Genomic DNA, 21039 nt, shown 5'->3' with positions numbered 1-21039 from the left:
AATTATTTTCTCCTGATGCCTTTATCAAGAGATCAACCACCTACAAGATTGTTGGGGGCAATATACGGACTCTGTAAACTGCATAGAAAGGGCTGCAAAGCACTATGAAGCAGAATATAAGTCTAAATATTATTGCTATTGCTACATCAGTTCCAATGGCTGTGTTTTACAATTCAAACATCAGTGGTTTTTGAGAAACTTACTCTGAATATGCCCACCCAGTCCTTCTTGCGAGGTGTGAAGTATTGGGAAAGGTTATAACAGCAAGTTATATCTGTTCCAGGAGCATAGAATTTCTCTATGTTTGCAAAGACAACCTGAGAAAAATGACAGCTTTCCAATATGACAGCAGAAGTAGGCGGTTCCTCCAAATTATTACATGCACAAAACATATCCTCCATATTGAAATCCTATAAAGAAAAGAACCAAATAGAGAGAGAGAGAAGAGGGAGGGAGGGGGAGAAGGAGAGGGGGAGAGAGAGAGAGAGAGAGAGAGAGAGAGAGAGAGAGAGAGAACACACAAAGGCAAGACACTTAAAAACTGTTTTCATCAATCTTGACCTCATGATGCAAAGTTGTGCATTACTTTCTTGGAGCTATATGAACATCTTAAATTTCTGTTATTGGCAATTATTACTGAAAACAGCAAGATACTGTACTCCATATTCAGATGAATCCATAGTGCACTTTAAAAGTCTTAGCAACCTGTGCTGTCCATGTAATGATGTTATTACTAACATTTTTAAAATGTTGATTAAGAAATTAAGTAGCATTATTTAAAACATGTTCAAAGATTTCTGATCATCAAAATTATCTTATGACAATGTGCATGTAAGTGACTTTCTTATGGAATATGATAGGGTGGTAGCAGGGTTAAGGATAACATTCATAAGAAATCATACAATGAAAGAGACTTGCATAGGAGAACAGCCCAGCAAACTATGCCCTCATTCTTCTAAATAAATAAATAAATAAATAAATAAATAAATAAATAAATAAATAAATAAATAAATAAATAAATAAATAAATAAATAAATAAATAAATAAACCTTTATTGTCAAAGTACAACATGTGTACATTGAGATTAGCTGAGCCTCCCCCCGTGCTCTCTCCCCCCAACACACAGTGACAACAAACCCTCCATCCTACCACACCATGTGAACCAACTACACCACATAGCAAACTCATTTTTAAAAATAATACTCCTTTTGCAATCAGAATGATATTGTCAAGCCCAAACAGTAGAGCAACATCCCCAGACTACTTGCTTTCTTTTGGAAACAGATAGATAAGGTTCCATGAAGCTGCTGTGTGTGTGTGTGTGTGTATGTCAGTGCTGGAGCTCTTGCAACTGCATAATTTTCAAGACTAATTCCCCAACTGATTCCTCTGCCCTGCATGGCTGGACATTTCCCAACAGATGCCAGCCACATGGACAAGAGAGAAATAACAGCAGGCTGAGAACTACAGATTCTCAACAGATACAGAATGAGTTACAGAATGAGGTTGGAATGGGAAATGCAAGGGGGAGTAATGAAATCAAATTGAATGCCTCCAATGTTTTGGATCAACTCCCAACAGCCCTGTCCAGCACAGCCAATGGCAAGGGATAGATGTAGTAAATCTGTACTTCTTACCACACAAAATATTATCAGGGAAGAAAACATGGCTGAATGGAGCAAGTATACCCAGGGCTTTTTTCCTCATAGAACGCTCAGAAGGGAGTTCCGGCACCTTTTTTGGATGGAACCTTGTAGGGTAGGCAAGGCGGGTTGTATGACATGTGTGAGTTCCGGCACCTTTTTCTTTTACAAAAAAAGCACTGAGTATACCTACTTAGTGTCTGGCACTGCAACATTTTATTTTATGACCATAAAGTGAAACACTGAATTTCTCAAACCTCCTTTCCCGGAAACACTATGTTTATAGCTTCCCTTCCCACTTTCCTGTAGCTGATTGGTAATTAGTGCAGCCTACAACTATCTTTTTGGGAGATATCTTTACCTGCATCCCTTATCTCCAGCATATGCAATAGGACTCACTATGGTCTATGGTCTTACTTGCAAATAATTAGGATATCATAATAGTAAAATAATAATGATGAAAAAGAAAACTAAATTCTATAATGCCAGCTCACCTTGTAGCCTTTAAAGGATGTGATTAGAGAAAATAGCGCCTCTTCTTTAGGAACAGGATAAAAAACATAAATCTACCATTTAAAAATAATGTTATTTTTAAGAAAAAAGAAATTAGAAGTTTCTTTTCAACTTTACACAATCAAATGTAAAACCCTTCTCAATTAATAGGAAATGAAAATAAATAGGAAATTATTTTGTTTGCCCAAAATTCATTTCTGATTCTTTGACTATTATCATTCATTAAAGTCTGAAAAACATCTCTAATCAACTTATAATTCAGTTGATTTTCATCAACAGTAACATGGATGATAGTGATTTCTACTTTGTCATAATTTTAGTCCTTTAATTAAACTGTACATTTTTACTTTCTTGCACCAGGGCTTTTTTTCTCACAGAATGCTCAGAACGGAGTTCCGGCACCTTTTTTGGATGGAACCTTGTAGGGTAGGCAAGGCAGGCTGTATGACATGTGTGAGTTCCGGCACCTTTTTCTTTTACAAAAAAAGCACTGTCTTGCATATACTTATCAATTCCACAAAATCAGACCACCATCATTCAGATCTGTTATAGCTTTCCTCTTCATTAGTTCTGCAGACATATTTTTGTTATATTTTTGCTTTTTATCATTTTTCTCCTTACATTCCAAGATGCAATTTTCTTGGAGATATTAGATGGGCCTCTAAATATTGATCTCTGATGCGTATAATGATTAAGTTAATTAAAACACTTTCGAAGCACTTTTCAGTAAAATAAAGTCTAGCCTAAATTACCTGTTGTTGCATCTGTGCCATATCTATAACAGTAATGGTAGTGCCACTCAGTTTGAGCAAATTTTGGACGATATGCCACAAGCACAAGCATTGTCCAGTTTACCCCCAAGTACGGTTATACTATTCTCTGCAAACTAGCCTGTTTAGAGATTACCTTGCAAGCCAACATAATATTGCTTGCATTACTAGAGGTTTTTAAGAAGATATTGGGCAATCATTTGTTCAAAATATTTTAGGGTCTCCAGCTTGACCAGAGGGCTGGACTAGAAGACCTCCAAAGTCCCTTCCAATGATTCCATTCCATCCCATTCTAATTTGGAACAATAAGATTCCAAATGCATATTGATACATTCAAAATGCAGTATTTATAAATATAAAATGTTCTAGCCTACTTCAATAGATTTCAGGGGGAAGTCAAAGATAAAAGCAATCAAAACAAACCAGAAGTAATAAAAATGTAGCTACATGAGTGCAATGAGCTGTGCAATCTAAAATAAAGGATGGTTAAGACAAAGTCAGGTCTACTAACGGTAGGAAGAATGCCTAGTTTTCACTTAGCCTAGTGAGAGCCGGGCATATTTGGCTTATTGGTTTGCTAACAAATCATTAGGAGCTTTTGTAAATCATGAATGTGCTACTCCATGTTTGTGCTTTTGCTAGTTACTAGCAGTTAACTGACCTCTTCTTTAGCAAATGCTAGTAGAAGCTAAAGGGGCTGACCACAAACACTTCACAGATTAATTGCAAATGCTTGCTACATAGACTAGCTGGCAGAATGTGGCTTTGTATCCTTGTGAAGGAATTCTGCAAATGGGCCCGTTAATGGAACAAAGGAAAGTAACATGGCATTTAGCTGAGTTTAACAATGTGTTGGCAAAGGCTCAAAGGTAAAAGAAAGTTATCATTAGTAGGTTAAAAACACACCCAGAGGTGGAGAACCTAATTAATTAAGTGTTCCCCCCACGCACATTATAGGATATTAGCCTAAACCGTGCATGCCTTAAAACAAGGAACAGGTTATAGAAGATCAGGATATTCTGATGTGTACATGTGATTTTATGGCATAAAAAGAGCTTGCTGAATTTCAACAGGTACACTTGATTTGAACTTGGGTCCCAAGTGTATTCCTTTATTTCTACAACAGAAATAAAGAGTTTGCATTACACCTTATTCTGCATGAATTCATTGCCCTATAGCAGGGGTGTCAAACTCAATTTCATTGAGGGCCGTATCAGCATTGCGGTTGCCCTCAGGGGGCCGGGTGGGTATGGCCTGGGTGGGCGTGGCCTACTGGGTGGGTGTGGCTAGAGTGCGTATGGCCTACTGGGTGGGCGTGGCCAGCTCTACATCGTTCGCATCAAGGGTGCCTATGGGGGCCTGGGCAGGAGTAGGACAGATCTGAGGGTCTCTGGCAGAAGGAGGGTCTCTGGGCCAGGGCCATGGCAGTGGGGGCCGTTCCCTCACTGTTTCCAGGATGGCTTCGCGGGCCGAATCCGGCCCCCGGGCCTTGTGTTTGACATGTCTGCCCTATAGTGATGGTTAACTTGAACCTGGTCTTGGATTGGGCCAACAGTTGAAACAAAAATACTGGTGTTAACATAGTTTCCTTGGAAAGAATACTGAAAAATAGGGAGGTCACAGCCAAGAAAAGAATTTCTCATTTACCGTATGATGTACCATTGTTTGATACACAGACTGCCCTTCTTCCCCCACAAAAAAAGATTTAGGCAGACGTGCTCCTTTCAAATAGTTTTTTCAGCATACAACACAAGATTTGCAAATGTCCTTACAATTTTAAAAGAACTTAAGGAATAAAGACAGTGTTTTCCCCTACCCCAAAATAGCCTGAGAAAGGAGAGATTTCAGGACAGGAATCCCGCTAGCCAGCGGCTAATCAAAGCTACGACTTCCTGTCTAATTCTATTACATTTATGGAACATTTATTTAGACTGGGATAGGAACTGTGTAAAGGGAAAGTGTCTCTAATTTCTTTTGGCCAATTAAATCATTGATTGCGGTAGATAAACCTTTTGGATTGGGGGCACTTTTAGAATTTTGAGAGTTCTTATAAACCCATAAAATAAATAAACCCCTGCAGATATCCTCCTCATGAAAGACACCGACAGACAAAAAATGCCCACAAATCCCTGCTTTCCAAATGTCTCATTGGCATTTTGTGGCGCCTACAGATATTTCCTTAATAAAATAATGCTAGAATTTTGCATTTTGCAGCATACCCTCTTCCTATCTGCTTTTTATTTTTTAAAAGACAGAGAAGCTGATAGATGTGTAGGGAGATTATGAGTTCAAGTTCCGCCTTAGCCATGAAAGCCAGCTAGGTGACTTTGAACAGTCATTCTCTCTCAGCCCAACCTACCTCAGAGGGATGGAAAATAGGAGGAGGAAGGTGTGCTGGATATGTTTGCTACCTTGAGTTATTTGTAAAACTAATAAAAGTGGGATACAAATAAATAAATAAAACAAAAAAATGGGAAGCTGCACAATTGTTGATGACACAGATTTACGTATATATTGCTTTTACATTTTTATGAAAGATGAGAAAAACATGCCTTAAAATTATCTATAGAAACACTCATATAAGCCTCCTTGAGCAATAGAGTTTTGGGAGAGACAATAAGGCAGGGGTGTCAAATTGCCAGCCCATGGGCCAGATGTGTCACGTGGAAGCAGCATCCACCCCAGCTCTGGTAAGGGGGGGAAAAGTCGTGATACGTCACGGCACATCACATGATGTGGCGAGTTTGACACCCCAGCAATAAGATGATACAACAATGCATTTATTAATAGCGATTTCAATGGTTTGGATTTAATGACATTGCCATAGGTGTATACTATAGGCCGTCCAACCAAGCAGAGGAAATAGATGAACTTTTTGCTAGTCAGCTAACTAAGGTATGTAAGAAGCACATCACAATAGTAATGGGGGACTTTAATTACCCTGATATCAACTGGGAGACAAACTCTGCACCAAGTGGAAGATCAAACAGATTCCTGTCAAACCTAGCAGACAACTTTCTCTCCCAAAAAGTAGAGAAGGGAACTAGGGGATTAGCCATATTGGATTTAATTCTCACTAACAGAGATGAAATGATAGAAGGTGTCGAAGCCACAGGAACCTTGGGGGGAAGTGATCATGCAATATTGGAATTCAACATTCTGGAGGCACAAGCAATAGAACACAGCCAAACTAGAGTCTTGGACTTTAAAAGAGCTAATTTCAATAAACTTAGAGAGTCCTTGGGAAGAATTCCATGGATGAGAATCCTAAAGGGGAAAACAACTCAAGAAGCTTGGGAAATTTTGAAAAGTGAGATAATAAAGGCCCAGTCTAGTACAATACCAACAAAGAAGAAAAATAACAGCTCTCAAAAGAAACCAGCATGGCTGCATAAAGAACTCTCTGATAAATTGAAAGATAAAAAGGACAAGTATAAGAACTGGAAAGAGGGGCACATAACTAAGTCAGAATATCAGCAAATAGCCCATGCCTGCAAAGATGAAGTGAGGAAAGCTAAGGCTCAAAATGAACTAAGGCTTGCGACCAAAGTCAAAAATAACAAAAAAAGGTTCTTTCAACATATAAAAAACAAGAAAAAAGTTAAGGAAATGATTGGTCCATTAGTGGGGGAAAGTGGCAAGAAGGTGACAAGCAATAGGGAGAAAGCAGAACTATTTAATTCGTTTTTTGCATCTTTCTTTACACAAAGGGAAAAAACAGTCCAACCTACCCAAACCAGTGCCATAAAAAACAGAATAGAAACGCAAGTTAAGATAGGCAAGAAAATGGTAAGTGAGCACCTGTCCAGCCTAGACGAGTTCAAATCACCAGGACCAGATGGATTACACCCCAAGGTTCTCAAGGAACTGGCAGACGTGATCTCAGAACCACTGAACTATATTTTTCAAAGATCCTGGAGCACTGGGGAACTGCCAGAGGACTGGAAGAGAGCTGATGTAGTTCCCATCTTCAAAAAAGGGAAAAAAATAGATCCAGGAAACTACAGACCTATCAGCCTGACCTCAATACCTGGGAAGATTCTGGAAAAGATAATCAAACAACAAATCAGCGAACACCTTGATACAAACAAGGTCATCACTAAAAGTCAACATGGGTTTGTCAAAAACAGATCATGCCAGACAAATCTTATTACATTCTTTGACCAAGTGACAAAATTAGTGGACCAGAGGAACGCTGTAGATATAATTTACTTGGACTTCAGTAAGGCATTTGATAAAGTAGATCACAACCTACTACTTGATAAGATAGAAAAATGTGGGTTAGATAGCATTACCACCAGATGGATTCGTAGCTGGCTGACAGGCCGTACTCAGCGTGTGGTCCTCAATGGAACCGCATCTACATGGAAGGAAGTGTGTAGTGGGGTGCCCCAGGGCTCTGTTCTGGGCCCAGTGCTCTTCAATATCTTCATTAATGATTTGGATGAGGGGATAGATGGGGAACTCATCAAATTTGCAGACGACACCAAGCTGGCAGGAATAGCCAATACTCCAGAAGATAGGCTTAAGATACAGAAGGATCTGGACAGACTCGAACACTGGGCACTATCTAACAAAATGAAATTCAATGGTGAAAAAAGTAAGGTTCTACATTTAGGCAGGAAAAATCAAATGCATAGGTATAGTATAGGTGGTACCTTGCTCAATAGTAGTAACTCTTGAGAGGGATCTCGGAGTCTTAGTAGACAATCACTTCAATATGAGCCAGCAGTGTGCTGCAGCTGCCAAAAAAGCCAACACAGTGCTAGGCTGCATTAACAGAGGGATAGAATCAAGATCAAGTGAAGTACTAATACCACTTTACAATGCTTTGGTAAGGCCACACCTGGAATACTGCATCCAGTTTTGGTCACCACGATGTAAAAAAGATGTCGAGACTCTAGAAAGGGTACAGAGAAGAGCAACCAAGATGATTAGGGGGCTGGAGGCTAAAACATATAGGGAACGGTTGCTGGAATTGGGTATGTGTAGTTTAATGAAGAGAAGGGTGAGGGGTGACATGATAGCAGTGTTCCAATATCTCAGGGGCTACCACAAAGAAGAGGGAGTCAAGCTATTCTCCAAAGCACCTGAAAGCAGGACAAGAAGCAACGGATGGAAACTAGTCAAGGATAGAAGCAACCTAGAACTAAGGAGAAACTTCCTGACAGTTAGAACAATTAACCAGTGGAACAACCTGCCTCCAGAGGTGGTGAATGCTCCAACACTGGAAGTTTTTAAGAAGAGACTGGACAGCCATTTGCCTGAAATGGTATAGGGTTTCCTGCCTGAGCAGGGGGTTGGACTAGATGACCTCCAAGGTCCCTTCCAACTTTATATTATTATTATTATTATTATTATTATTATTATTATTATTATTATTATTATTATTATTATTATTATTATTATTATTATTATTATTATTATTATCTGGGAACAGGAACTTTGGAAACTGCAGGGACACAAGCAGCATTGCCTACCTCTGTTTCCAGATTTGTACAGCTGTGGTGGAAACCTCTGAGGCAGCTTAGTGATGCTAGAAAAAGATATGACACATTAATGAAGTGCAGACAGGTGATTGTTTGAGTCCCAAAGTATCTTTTCACAATCTAATTCAAAGCATAGCACAAAGCAACCCACTCGTTACTCTTTAAAGTATTACAAAATCCTCTGACAATTCTCTATAAACTAATCATAATGAATGGAGTCATGCACAGGATTGGATACAATTGGGATGTAGCAATGAGGATGCTGGTGGTGTCAGGGATCAGGTTAAGCCTAGCTGGGAACACCAAGATCTCTAAACACACAATAGCTCTAAGCAGCATGGATATCAAGTTAAGCAAGTCCATGAAGCTTACCAAAAATAACTTCTAACTTCCCAAGCAACAAGTAGCTGATTGATGTTATTTATAGGAGAAATTTAAAATATGGTAAATATACAAGGAAAATGTCTGGAAGAATGTAAGCCGCCAGTCTGGAAAAGAAGAAAAGTTCCCAATGAACTCAACTAGTAATTCCCAATGAATTACTGCAGTCCTCTCCTTTTTATATCTGGAGTTTGGAATAAAGATCAATGTCCTCCTAATAGTCATTAGCGGAGAAGAACAGAAGTGGCCCTACAAAGAGAAAAAATTCTTAAAATAGCCATTAGAATAAGTATTAGAACATTTTATCTGAGCGTTTACCCTTTTACTTAGATTGAGAAACCACATCTTGTTTTAAGACTTGTTGATTTTCTTACTCTTCACTATTCACAGGCATTGGAGACAGCTTGCCCGGAGAAGTGAGATAAGGTATATACCCCAAGGACAGCTTCTCATTAGATAAATGTGTTTTTACAAAAGTTAGATGCAAGAAAGGAGGTTCTTGATGTGGAATCATGTGAGGAGGGAACTGGATGGGTGGATAGGGGGTTGGTAAAGAAGGGACAGACTGTTATGTCTATAACTTGGGCTGGATGGATAGATGTTTGCCACTGCCCATCAAACAGCTTGCTTTCATTATTCTTGGCTTAATTTCATACAACTGTCTGATTTTTTTAATCATCCCAGCTCAGAATGAACTTGGTAAGAATAAGGAAATTCCAACACAGCCTCAAAAAATATGTTGGTAATTGTTAATAGTAGCAAAGCAAAGAGTCGGATCAAAGTAGTTAATTACCAAAGTGTGCTACTGCTTGTTCATTATTCCTTTTATTAAAGTTAGAATTTATACAAGACAAGTTCCCATGGATTTGGATCTTGATGGTCTTTAAGTTTAGTGCACAGGATTGCACTGTATTTTTTCATTCAATTCCCATAACAGGTGGGACTGACTCTGGTGACAGGGGGGGAAAAAGCACTAATACTTGTAAACTGGTGGGTGGAGTTTCACTTTTGACCAATAAAATGATTTGCTGGATTTGCTCAACAGACAATAGGAGCAACTCATTTGGGAAGGGGCTGCATAAGAATTGGAAAACAGCACTTCATTATGATCTGCCTCCTCTCAACATATACAGTTAATGGAAGCCCATCCCATTTTAATACTGTTGCTGTCACTATTTTAGCAAATAGTAAGCATCATGCCTTTCTCAAATGATCTTTACTTTTCCACTGTTTTACTTTAAGAGAAGGAGTCTTTTATAACTAAAGCCAGAGTTGCTGTCAAGATCAGTAATGTGATCTGCGAATGAAACTAAAGCCACAGAGGCTTAAAATCAAGTGTAGGCCAGAAAACATTTCTTGGTAATGCAAGTAAATCTAATGGCAACATAGCTTTGGTCTCAGCAGTTTCTTCCAAGCAACATTTTTTAACATCCATATATGCTTTCTGCTCAGACTTTGGGAACCCCCTGATTGATTGGAAAGACAGGCCTATATCTCTTTTGGCCCTGTAGTATTTGGCAAATCCTTATTTCAGCATTACATAACTTGATTCACTGAAATAAGGCAGCTTTCACCCACCAAGGGCTCTCTCCATGTGTCCCAGTCTACAATTCTCTTCACCTAAAATTTGGGCTGAGGATGAGTGAAATAGCCTATGTAGCTGCAAGGCACTAGGCAGGAAAAGGTGTTCATAGGAAACAGAGCTCCATGGAGCAGCTCTTAAGGACCCCAAATAATGGTCAGGAAGACATTACATTCTGAAAATAGCAATAGAAGCTCAATACACAGCTCTTCAGATGATGCTGGACCATAATTTTCAGCTGCTAAAGTGAGCATGACTAAACTATAGGGAAGTATAGTTTAGTTCATCAACATCAGGTTGATGCTGATGTTGAATTCCATAATTAATATGTTGAAAGGAATATAGCTGATACCATCCCCTTAGGGATGCTGCTGCTTCTCATGGCTCCTGAGCTTTTAATACTCATTAAAAGATGTATCAATATTGCAGGAGGGAGTTAACTAAGTTGTAATTCTATTATAAACAATTTTTATAAGCATCTCTTCCAGCAGTTGCTGGGCTGAAAAGGATGCTTGTAGTGGTTAAAGTATTGAGCTATTATTGGGAAAGCCCATGTTTAAGTCTTTTTCAATCACTGAAACTTAAACTTGGTTCAAACATATTAAAACAAATTCTCAAACTCAGGATTTGGGTCTCCGAATATAACACATACGGTATATTTACGGAAACTTTAGTAAGCTGTCAAAAAACAGCTGTGAAATAGAATTATGAGGTATTTATTCACATGACGAATAAGTAAAAATAACAAGAATTTGTACTAAATACAACAAATAATCCATCTGCATAGCCATAAGTGAAATCAGGTATAAAGATATTAGTCAATATGCAATGTTGTTGTTAGTTGCGAAGTCGTGTTTGACCCATCGCGACCCTATGGACAATGTTCCTCCAGGCCTTCCTGTCCTCTACCATCTTCTGGAGTCCATTTAAGCTCACACCTACTGCTTCAGTGACTCCATCCAGCCATCTCATTCTCTGTCATCCCCTTCTTCTATTGCCCTCAATCTTTCCCAACATTAGGCTCTTCTCCAGTGAATCCTTCCTTCTCATTAGGTGGCCAAAGTATTTGAGTTTTAGCTTCAGGATCTGGCCTTCTAAAGAGCAGTCAGGTTTGATCTCCTCTAGGAGTCAATATGCAATACCTGTAGTTATTTATTTGCACACATTCACAGCAACTATATAGATTTGCTATTTTATTGATAGTATACACTGCTGGCTGGGGCATTCTGGGTATTGAAGTCCACCTGTCTTAAAGTTGCTGAGTTTGAGAAGTAGATCTGGGACTAAGTGCAGGATTGAACTAGATAATCTCCATAGTCACTTCAAACACAATTATTCTATGAGTCTTTCAGTTAACTCCATTTTAAAGAGAAAAGCAGGCTTGCTTTCATTGTACAATTCCTCAATTTTGATATTTAGTTTGAGATTTTCAATCATGCTCCACATTTATTTTTCACTATGTATGTTTTTTTCCAAACAGCAAGTGCAGAATTCAGGATGCAACATTACTGGAAATCTGATTTTCAAAAAGGTATCAGAAAACAGATCAGGAATTAACAAAAAATACCTCATTTCAGTTTAGTACTGAAAAATTGTTTAATCATACATTTGTATTTCTGTTTTAATCTGGAAAGATAACAGACAAAGAGTGATTTGTTGCCTGCTAACATCAATGAGTGACAATTATATGAGTCTTCTAATGGAGGTGAATGAAGAAATCTGATTGACATTGTTACTTACTGCTTCCCATGATCTCCAATTCTTTATTGTACTTGATGTTTGTAAATCAGTTTTGCAGTTACTTCCCCCCTACAGTGTTGAACCCCTTCTCCCTTCCTCTCCTTCTGATTCCCTTTGCAGAATGAGAGCCAAGTTAATGATAAGAATTTTGCACAGGAACTATCTACCCTCCAAGCATGATCCATGCTACCTTTAAACTAAGCACAAAGCATTCTTGCTCTTGGGCACATTCTTATTGAGAAAGGAGGGCAGAACAAAGTTCCTTCAGACTATTCAGATACGGTTGCAAACTATTTTGCAGCCAAGATCACTTGTATTCATTCTGTGTTACACTCCACATTGGCAGAAGCAAGAAAGAAATCAGGGCAATGCCTTGAAAGGAAATAAATTCTCTTAACCTTGTGTAATCCCAGGAAGGTGGGGGGGTGGGCAGGGATATTAACAGCATGACCTTTACCTTCCGTAAATTCAATCCACGTTAGCTGGACTTTTTCAGGCTATCCTACCACCACCATAACCACTACCCACACTGAAGTGGCCCTCATACTTCTAGGGCTTAGTAAAATAATAATTAGATAAGAGCCAACTGCTCAGTGAGAAAACATTTTATATGTTTTATTTTTTTTAAGAACTAAAGCCAGTATGCCCTCTTTAACAATTGAAACTATGGGATTACTAATTGTGTCAGGAGACCGTCAAATAAGTACTACTTACCAAACAGCAGAAACAGTTCTGAACTTGTGGTTTTCTTAACAGTTTTATGACGGGCTGAAACTGAGTTCAATGTCCCTGACTAGAGATGCAAACGAAATTCAGTATTAATTGCAAAGAATCTAAATCTCTGCATCTACACGTAAGTGGATTATATCTGCCTGAACTATGCTGTGGCATGTGACATCCATCAGCTGTAGCCACAAACATTTTACAATTGTTATTTTCAGCCTTGTTTTTTATAAAACACCACCACACCAGAAGTCAGCATGCCCTGATGCTTCTTATGGATGGCTCGTCTGAGTTTTTGTAACATTTCACAATAGACCTCTGAAGTGATGGTCGAACCACACTCCATGAACTTCACTAGCAGTACCCCTTTGGTTTCTTCACATCTGGCAGGATTTTCTATGGCACCACTTTGGTTCATTATAATGCTCACCCGCACACCGCTAGACGCACCCAAAAACTTTTGAAGCAGTTCCGTTGGGATGTTTTTGATCACTCCCCCCCCCATAGCCCAGATTTGGCGCTGAGCGACTACTACTAAGGAATTTCAAACCTTGTAAGATGTTATGACAAGTGCCTCAATGTGAATGGCGATTACGTCAAAAAGTAATGTAATGTTGTAGATTTCTAATGTGTATAATAAAAGTTCTGTATTTGCGAGCGTCTGTCATTGATAACCAAATGGAGGTTTATTTCCAATTGCCTTTGTACATGGATAAGTCCATGCAGTTTTCCAGGAAGGATTTTCAGAAGTGATTTTTCACTGTCTTTTCAGGGCTGAGTGGTGACAGGCTTAAGGTTACCCAAGTGACTTTATATCTAAGACAGGGCTGAAACTCGGGTTCTCCCACTTCTAGTCTATCATGTTAAACACCATGTAGTTAAAAACTACACACCATTCTGCCAGGAGGAATGGGAAAGAGAGGAGAGGACAAACAATAACATGATGGTGATGCTAAGGAGATATGGTGGAGATGGGGAGTGGACTGTTCATGGGGAAAGTGATTGTACCATTCAAAACCAAAGTGCCCTATGTCCTGCCCCAATGCCTAGTGATCAAAGCTCTAGTGGTCCCAGGTTTGGGACATTACTGTTGAATGTAATCAAGTCTGTAATAAAGCTCCTCTCATTTGTGATTTTGTGAATGAAAAGGCTGAACTTGCATATATTACTGCAACTTGGTTGAGCATGTGTGTGTAATTTGAGCATTTTCTCAGAAACTCTTTTTGGCTGGGTAATAGTACTTGCATATTTCTGTCAAAATAATCTTTACTTTCGGCACTGGGCAAGCTCCAACTCCTATTGCTATAGATCAGAAATGGAACAAGTTTTTCAGAGTTCTGATAATACATTAGAAAGAAGGTTAAAGTAATCATACAAGTGTTATTTTACTCTTATGAGTGTTCTTTCAAATGAGAAACTAATAGGTAGCCAAATTAAGGAAGCAGAACATTCCACATCCCAGCAGAAGCTCTAAAAGAGCCATAATTGTTAAAAAGACACTTTGAGGGAGATGGATGGTTTAGAAATGGGAAATATAAATAAAATAAAAATAAAATACAAAGAAAACCTAAATTCTTTGGAAACTCAGCTTGTTTGCTATATTATGGACTCTAGCCATGGTATAACCCCCACCGCCACTCTTTTTCCTTGGACAGCACAGTAGTCTAATATGTAAATATAGAATACAGCATTTCTTTCTGAATATGGAGAAAGTGTTGGGAAAGCAAATTCTCCCTGAGCAGATGCTATAAATAAAGACTAGGACAAAAAAAAGTTGGGAACTTTCAATTATACAAATATGTATGGTAGGACACTCAACACTTCATTCATTAGATTTAAGCAGCTGTCAGGATGATTGCAGGAAAAACTCTGAACTATTCAGCAAGAACTTGTTGGAAAATGAGCAAGGTATAGCTTTAATCTAATGATCTATAAAAGTAGAAGGCACCAAATCCAATCCAAGACTCTCCCCTCAACATTTTCTACTGCTTAGACATGATTAAGGAAAAGCAAAAAAAATAAAACTATGCAATTATGAAACCTGATGCTGGATTTCGTAAGGTATTATTTCAAACCCCATTCCTATGAGGATGCTATCTTCTATACCAGACATGTCAAACACAAGGCCTGGGGGCCACATCCGGCCCACGAAGTGGTTTCATGTGGCCCGCGAAGCCATCCTGGAAACAGTGAGGGAACGGCCCCCACTGCCTTGACCCTGGCCCAGAGACCCTCCTCCTGCCAGAGACCGTCAGATCTGTCCCACTCCTGCCCAGGCCCCCATAGGCACCCTTGATGCGAACGATGTAGAGCTGGCCATGCCCACCCAGTAGGCCATACGCACTCTAGCCACGCCCACCCAGTAGGCCACACCCACCCAGGCCATACCCACCTGTCCCCCTGAGGGCAACTGCAATGCTGATGCGGCCCTCAATGAAATTGAGTTTGACACCCCTGTTCTATACATTCAAACAATTAGCTCACCTACCTTGTTATCCCAGCAGGTACTAGTTTTCTACTGATTGAGGCAAGTCCTATCTGTAAAAGTCAGAAGAGGAAATAGAGCTCTAACATATGCAAAACAACTGCTTTATAACCTTTAATGCTTTGTATAACTCTATATAACTTGTCTCAAAGTTCCTCTCACTTTGGTATTCTTAGGGGAAACCTAGCAATAAAGCAATAAAGTGGAAAAGGCATATCATAATGCTAATATGCTGTACAAGACTTCTTACATGCATCTTCTCCATGGTCTATCAGAATTTTGCAAATAAATACAGTTCATTTTCCAGAACTGCCTTGAAGGATTGGGCATGCATGCGCACAGAATTCCTGGAGAGAAATCAAAGCAAAAGTGGAACAGGAACTTTGATGCACTGTTCCCCAAAGAATTCCTGACCACTATACATTACAGCAGCAAGTAACAGTTAATGCCCTTTGCTTTCTGAGACCCAATAATCATTGAATCACATTTCCCAATAAGTTGTGGTAGAAATCAGAAAAAACACAGTAAATATACTATATCCCCTAGATGTTTGTCCTGAAAAGTCGAAATGGAATCCATTTGAAGGGCATCAAGTTGGATGACTATGTCTTACAGAACTAGGTCAGGGGTAGGCAACCTTGCCTCTTTTATGAGTCATGGACTTCAACTCCCAGAATTTCTGAGCCAGCCGGTGGTTAGCTATGCTGGCTCAGGAATTCTGGGAGTTGAAGTCCATGACTCATAAAAGAGGCAAGGTTGCCTATCCCTCAACTAGGTGAACAGTCATTCCGGAACAATCAATATAGCAGCAAACCAGAGAAGCAAAATACACAGCTAAAGTATAACAGTGTGACCTTCTTTATAACGTCCCTTCTGGACTTTCACCCCGTCTTTTAAAAGCGCTTTTTCTTCGTCGTACCTGCTAACGAAATTGTTAATTTGTTGCTAGAACCAAACTTTTCTTAACTTCCTACTCACGTCTTTGCCGGTGGTTAGCAGAACCGAAGATCTCCCACTAGAACTGCAGACTGCTCAAAACGAATGACGCACGCAACTCCACTCACAGTAAGAGACGCTTTCTCGATTTATGAAGAAAAACGAAACTCCCACGCCCATTGTGGGATGCTACAACCGAAGCTTTGCAAGGTATACTGGGAAATGTAGTTTTGTAATAATAAAAAAAGCTTTCTTCCAGGCATTCTTCGCCGACCTTCTTTCCAGATGTGTGCAAATGCAGCACGCGGCGCCTATAATCTTCTGAGTTAATAACGGTTGGGATTCAGGACTGAGGTTCAAGAGCCTCTTTTAGTAGATCCTTCATCTTTTTTTTGGTTTCAGATCAAACTCAAACTGAAGCTTGTTCATTTGTAATACAAATGATAAGAGACTTATTTCCTCACTTTTTCTCCTTGTGAAAATATGCTTTACACTTAGCTGCTTTTCTTAAAGCATCTCACAAACATTTTAATGTACATTTTCTTTCATTATTATGGGCAAATTTCAATTCTACCCTAGGAATTAACCAAAACAGAAAGCAAGAAAGAATGAAGTGAAAATTGGCCCTTGGTCTCAGTTTTGTCATTACAAGTCTGCAAAGAATACCATCTAAGTTGCATGTGTTGAGTTGTTATCTTAGTAAACTTAGAAAAGAACTCTTTGGTGGATTTCATGCACAGGTAGTGACTTAGGTCCACTGTTTCCAAAATATAAGGCTGTTAAATATCTCCTCCTGGTGGTATCTGAGCAAATTGACATATTTATTTATTTATTTATTTAATTTTTATACCGCCCTTCTCCCGAAGGACTCAGGGCGGTGTACAGGGCAATACAATAAAATACAATATATAAAAATTAAAAAGATATTAAATACAATAGCCCAATTTAATAAATTACAAAACGTTAAAAAAACCCCAAACCCATCAGACCAGGCCAGCTTGTTCAAATAAATATGTTTTTAGGTCCCGTCGAAAGGAGCGAAGGTCGGGAGCCGTCCGGAGCTCCACCGGTAAATGGTTCCACAGGTCTGGCGCACCCACAGAGAATGCCCTCCCCCTGGGGGCCGCCAGTCGACACTCTTTCACCGACGGCACCCTAAGGAGGCCCTCTCTGTGGGAGCGCACTGGACGAAGGGAAGTTGATGCCGGCAGCAGATGTTCCCATAAGTAACCCGGACCCATGCCATTTAGGGCTTTATAGGTCATAACTAGCACCTTGAATCTTACCCAGAGGGCAACTGGAAGCCAATGCAGCTCACGGAGTAGAGGTGTTACATGGGAGTATCGGGAGACTCCCACCACATATGAGCTTGATGTAAAAAGATTGCTGGACAGAGCATAGTATATTGCACAAATAAATGTACATTTTTCTTGAGTGATGATCAGTGCTGATCCCATTATGATCAGATAATGGCAGGTCACATTAGAACAATTTGGTAAGCTCACAAGAATCCACGTCCTGAAAGAGCTGAACTCTCCCATATTATTGGGTAGTCCCCAAGTCTGCTAATCAGCAGGGTGGGTATCTGCTTGATAAGAATATCAGACTTGACACTTCTTGTAGCCTATTGGTCACCACATCAGCAGACTCTGAGAGATAGTGTAATACAGAAAAACTAGTTCTTTTGATACTCGTCACTTCATAAAACTCACCAATCAGATGATTTGCAGACTGCAGGAAGTCATGGGCAAAGAGGGAGAACTTGATTTAATGGTGAGACTCTAGCTAACAAAACAAATAATCTAAGAAGACCTATGAATAGGCTTAATTTGCAGGTAATGAAGGAGAAGGACATGTTGATTCCAATAGACGCCACATCTTACTGTCATCTGCATACAGTGTGTCTGGTATTTTGCTCAACTTGGAATTGGCATATATTGCTTTTGGATACAGCATTTTAATAATGGATCAGTTAAAAATGACTTAAGGCTGTCTGAGCTGAGATGGAGAAAAAAATGACAATGCCATTGTGGACAAAAAAAAAGATGGCAGGATTTAATCCAGATTAGGATTAAAATTCAAGATTTCATGATTAAGGATTCTGAGGGGGGAGGAAACTAGGAACAGGGTTTATTAAAACTGAAAAAAGTCTAATTTTCACTTTGATCCAGTCTGATATGGAAAAGAAATTTTCTTGAGCAAAATTCACAGAAAAACAGGATTTTTTTAAAAAAAAGTTGCCAAATCTATTTTACACAATGTCCATAACTGTTTTGTCAATCTTGTAAAGTAATCCTGTCATCTCCTGTGAATATTGAATTTCTTATTCCATAGAAAATTGCAACAGAGTATAGTCTCCCCACCTTTGCTATAGTGTCCAACTTACGTTTGAAGTCAGATGCAATTTGTCCTAGCTAAGCAATCATTTAGGAATCCACTACTTTTTAAAAGTTCAACTACTAATGATGAAAACTTAACATTAAGATAAACTTAACATTAAGAAAACAAAGATCATGGCATCCGGCCCTCTCATTTCCTGGCAAATAGATGGGGAAGAAATGGAGGAAGTGACAGATTTTATTTTCCTGGGCTCCAAGATCACTGCAGATGGGGACTGCAGCCAAGACATTTGCTCCTGGGGAGGAAAGCCATGGCAAATCTAGACAGCACACTAAAAAGCAGAGACATCACCCTGCCAACAAAAGTGCGTATAGTCAAGGCTATGGTCTTCCCAGTTGCAATGTACAGCAGTGAAAGTTGGACCATAAGAAACGTTGAGTGCCAAATAATTGAGGCCTTTGAACTATGGTGCTGGAGAAGACTCCTGCGAGTCATTTGGACTGCAAGGCAATCAAACCGGTCAATCCTAGAGGAGATCAACCCTGACTGCTCTTTAGAAGGCCAGATCCTGAAGTTGAAACTCAAATACTTCGGCCACCTAATGAGAAGGAAGGACTTATTGGAGAAGAGCCTAATGCTGGGAAAGATTGAGGGCAAGAGAAGAACGGGATGATAGAGAATGAGGTGGCTGGATGGAGTCACTGAAGCAGTAGGCGTGAGCCTAAATGGACTCCAGAAGATGGTAGAGAAGGCCTGGAGGAACATTGTCCATGGGGTCGCGATGGGTCGGACACAACTTCGCAACTAACAACAACAACAATAATTATGAGAGTAGGATTGGGATAGAGTGCTCTTCATTTTTCCTCATTAAACCTCCCCAAGGGCATCATATCCAAAGGATGTGTGCCTCTACTGATCATTTTACTCATATCTCAATTATTCTGAGAGCTATTTTGCATTTCATTATGTAAACTGTGTTTGATAGCTCAGACTTGTTCAACTACAAGCCTAGAAGTAAATTCCATTCATTTCAATAGATGTATAAAATTGTCTCTTTGTCTGTCATCTCTTTAACTAGTCCCTGAAATGAATCAAGATTCAAGCTTCAGTGAATGTTCTGTTTGAAAAAACAAAGGCCTGTTTCACGCAGCTGTTCACTGGCTATGCACATTAGACAATATGTTAGGATAAAATATGGTTTGCTAACCTGTGCCTCACAATGCTATATAAAACTAGTCAGTATAGATTTATTTGGCCACCTAATGAGAAGGAAGAACTCACTGGAGAAGAACCTAATGCTGAGAAAGATTGAGGACAATAGAAGAAAGGGACAACAGAGAATGAGGTGGCTGGATGGAGTTACTGAAGCAGTAGACGTTGAGCTTAAATGGACTCCAGTAGAGGACAAGAAGGCCTGGAGGAACGTTGTCCATGGGGCCGTGATGGGTCGGACACGACTGCAACTAACAACAACAAGATTTATTGTATGGTGTGTTGGATGGACTCAGGTGATGTACAGTAGTTCGATTTCTTGCTTAGGATATTGGGCAGTCTGAGCTCTTCTAATTTATTAACTGGTTTATTTTTAATTAAATGTGAATACAATCAACTTGGTTTTAACAAATTTTGGCTAAATAAACCATGGCTCAAATTCTCAACAGGAGAAAATCATTTTATCAATAAGCCATCATTGAGCAGTTGATAGTTTAATGTAGTCTTTTAATCAATAATCCACTAACAAAGACATTAAAATCACTGTTATTTGACCAACCTTAACCTTAAGCATTCCTGAAACATATGCTAACTGTGTTAAGGATATATTTGTTAAGTACTGTATAGATTTTCTTCAAAGTTTATGGCATCTTCTAATTCTACAGAAATGCCACAGCCGACAAAAATGACACAGACGGCTATTTCGTACACAAAATTTCCCATGCTTTACGAAGCGTGGCTGGTCCATTTCCTGTACAAACTCGCACACTACGCAAAAAACATCCAACCTTCCAATGAAAGAGCGCGTGACCCACCCCTTCTGTTTTCCTTCCTCTAGTCCAGTGTTTCTCAACCTCTGTACTTTAAGATGCATGGACTTCAACTCCCAGAATTCTTCCGCCAGCATAGCTTGCTGAGGAATTCTGGGAGCTGAAGTCCACATATCTTAAAGTGCCTGAGGTTGAGAAACACTGCTCTAGTCTACATCATCTTATGAATCATCTCCGACAGCTAGCCAATGGGCGAACAAGGAATCTTTTATGGCTACCCAATCCTCCCAGAGTGAAAAAAAAAGGAGTGCGCGGAGTCCCCGCCCGCCCAAATCGCGAGCAGCGAAAAGTTATATCCCGTCAGCCACTGGGCCACGGCAGGATAGCGTTTCTTGCGTCGCGTCAACCAATAGGAGCGGAGGAAGCAATGATACATTGGCAAGGTGAGCAAGATG

At 39.6% G+C, this 21039-nt stretch overlaps 1 protein-coding gene across 4 annotated transcripts in view; it reads right to left on the bottom strand.

The window, feature by feature from the left end:
* CALCOCO2 (calcium binding and coiled-coil domain 2) overlaps nt 1-16446 on the bottom strand; it is a 34163-nt gene extending 17717 nt beyond the window's left edge. Inside the window, exons 1-6 of one of the 4 annotated variants that reach the window (XM_081343624.1) lie at nt 16305-16445; nt 15330-15379; nt 12833-12911; nt 8407-8462; nt 2138-2181; nt 204-410 (exon numbers count right to left, since the gene is read on the bottom strand). In XM_081343624.1, coding sequence (XP_081199750.1) covers nt 204-401 — 198 coding nt within the window. In that variant the 5' untranslated portion in view covers nt 402-410; nt 2138-2181; nt 8407-8462; ... (1 more) ...; nt 15330-15379; nt 16305-16445. Of the gene's footprint in view, nt 1-203; nt 411-2137; nt 2182-8406; nt 8463-12832; nt 12912-15329; nt 15380-16304 lie in introns of all 4 variants that reach the window. The other 3 variants (XM_081343623.1, XM_081343626.1, XM_081343625.1) reach the window with 3 other exon arrangements.
* Between the last annotated feature and the right edge of the window lie 4593 nt (nt 16447-21039).

Source organism: Vipera berus, assembly GCF_964194415.1.
Source record: "Vipera berus genome assembly, chromosome: Z".
In the NCBI taxonomy this organism is placed as follows: domain Eukaryota; kingdom Metazoa; phylum Chordata; class Lepidosauria; order Squamata; family Viperidae; genus Vipera; species Vipera berus.
The sequence above is the reverse complement of the archived record's forward strand: the minus strand, read 5'-3'. Positions and strand labels throughout refer to the sequence as shown.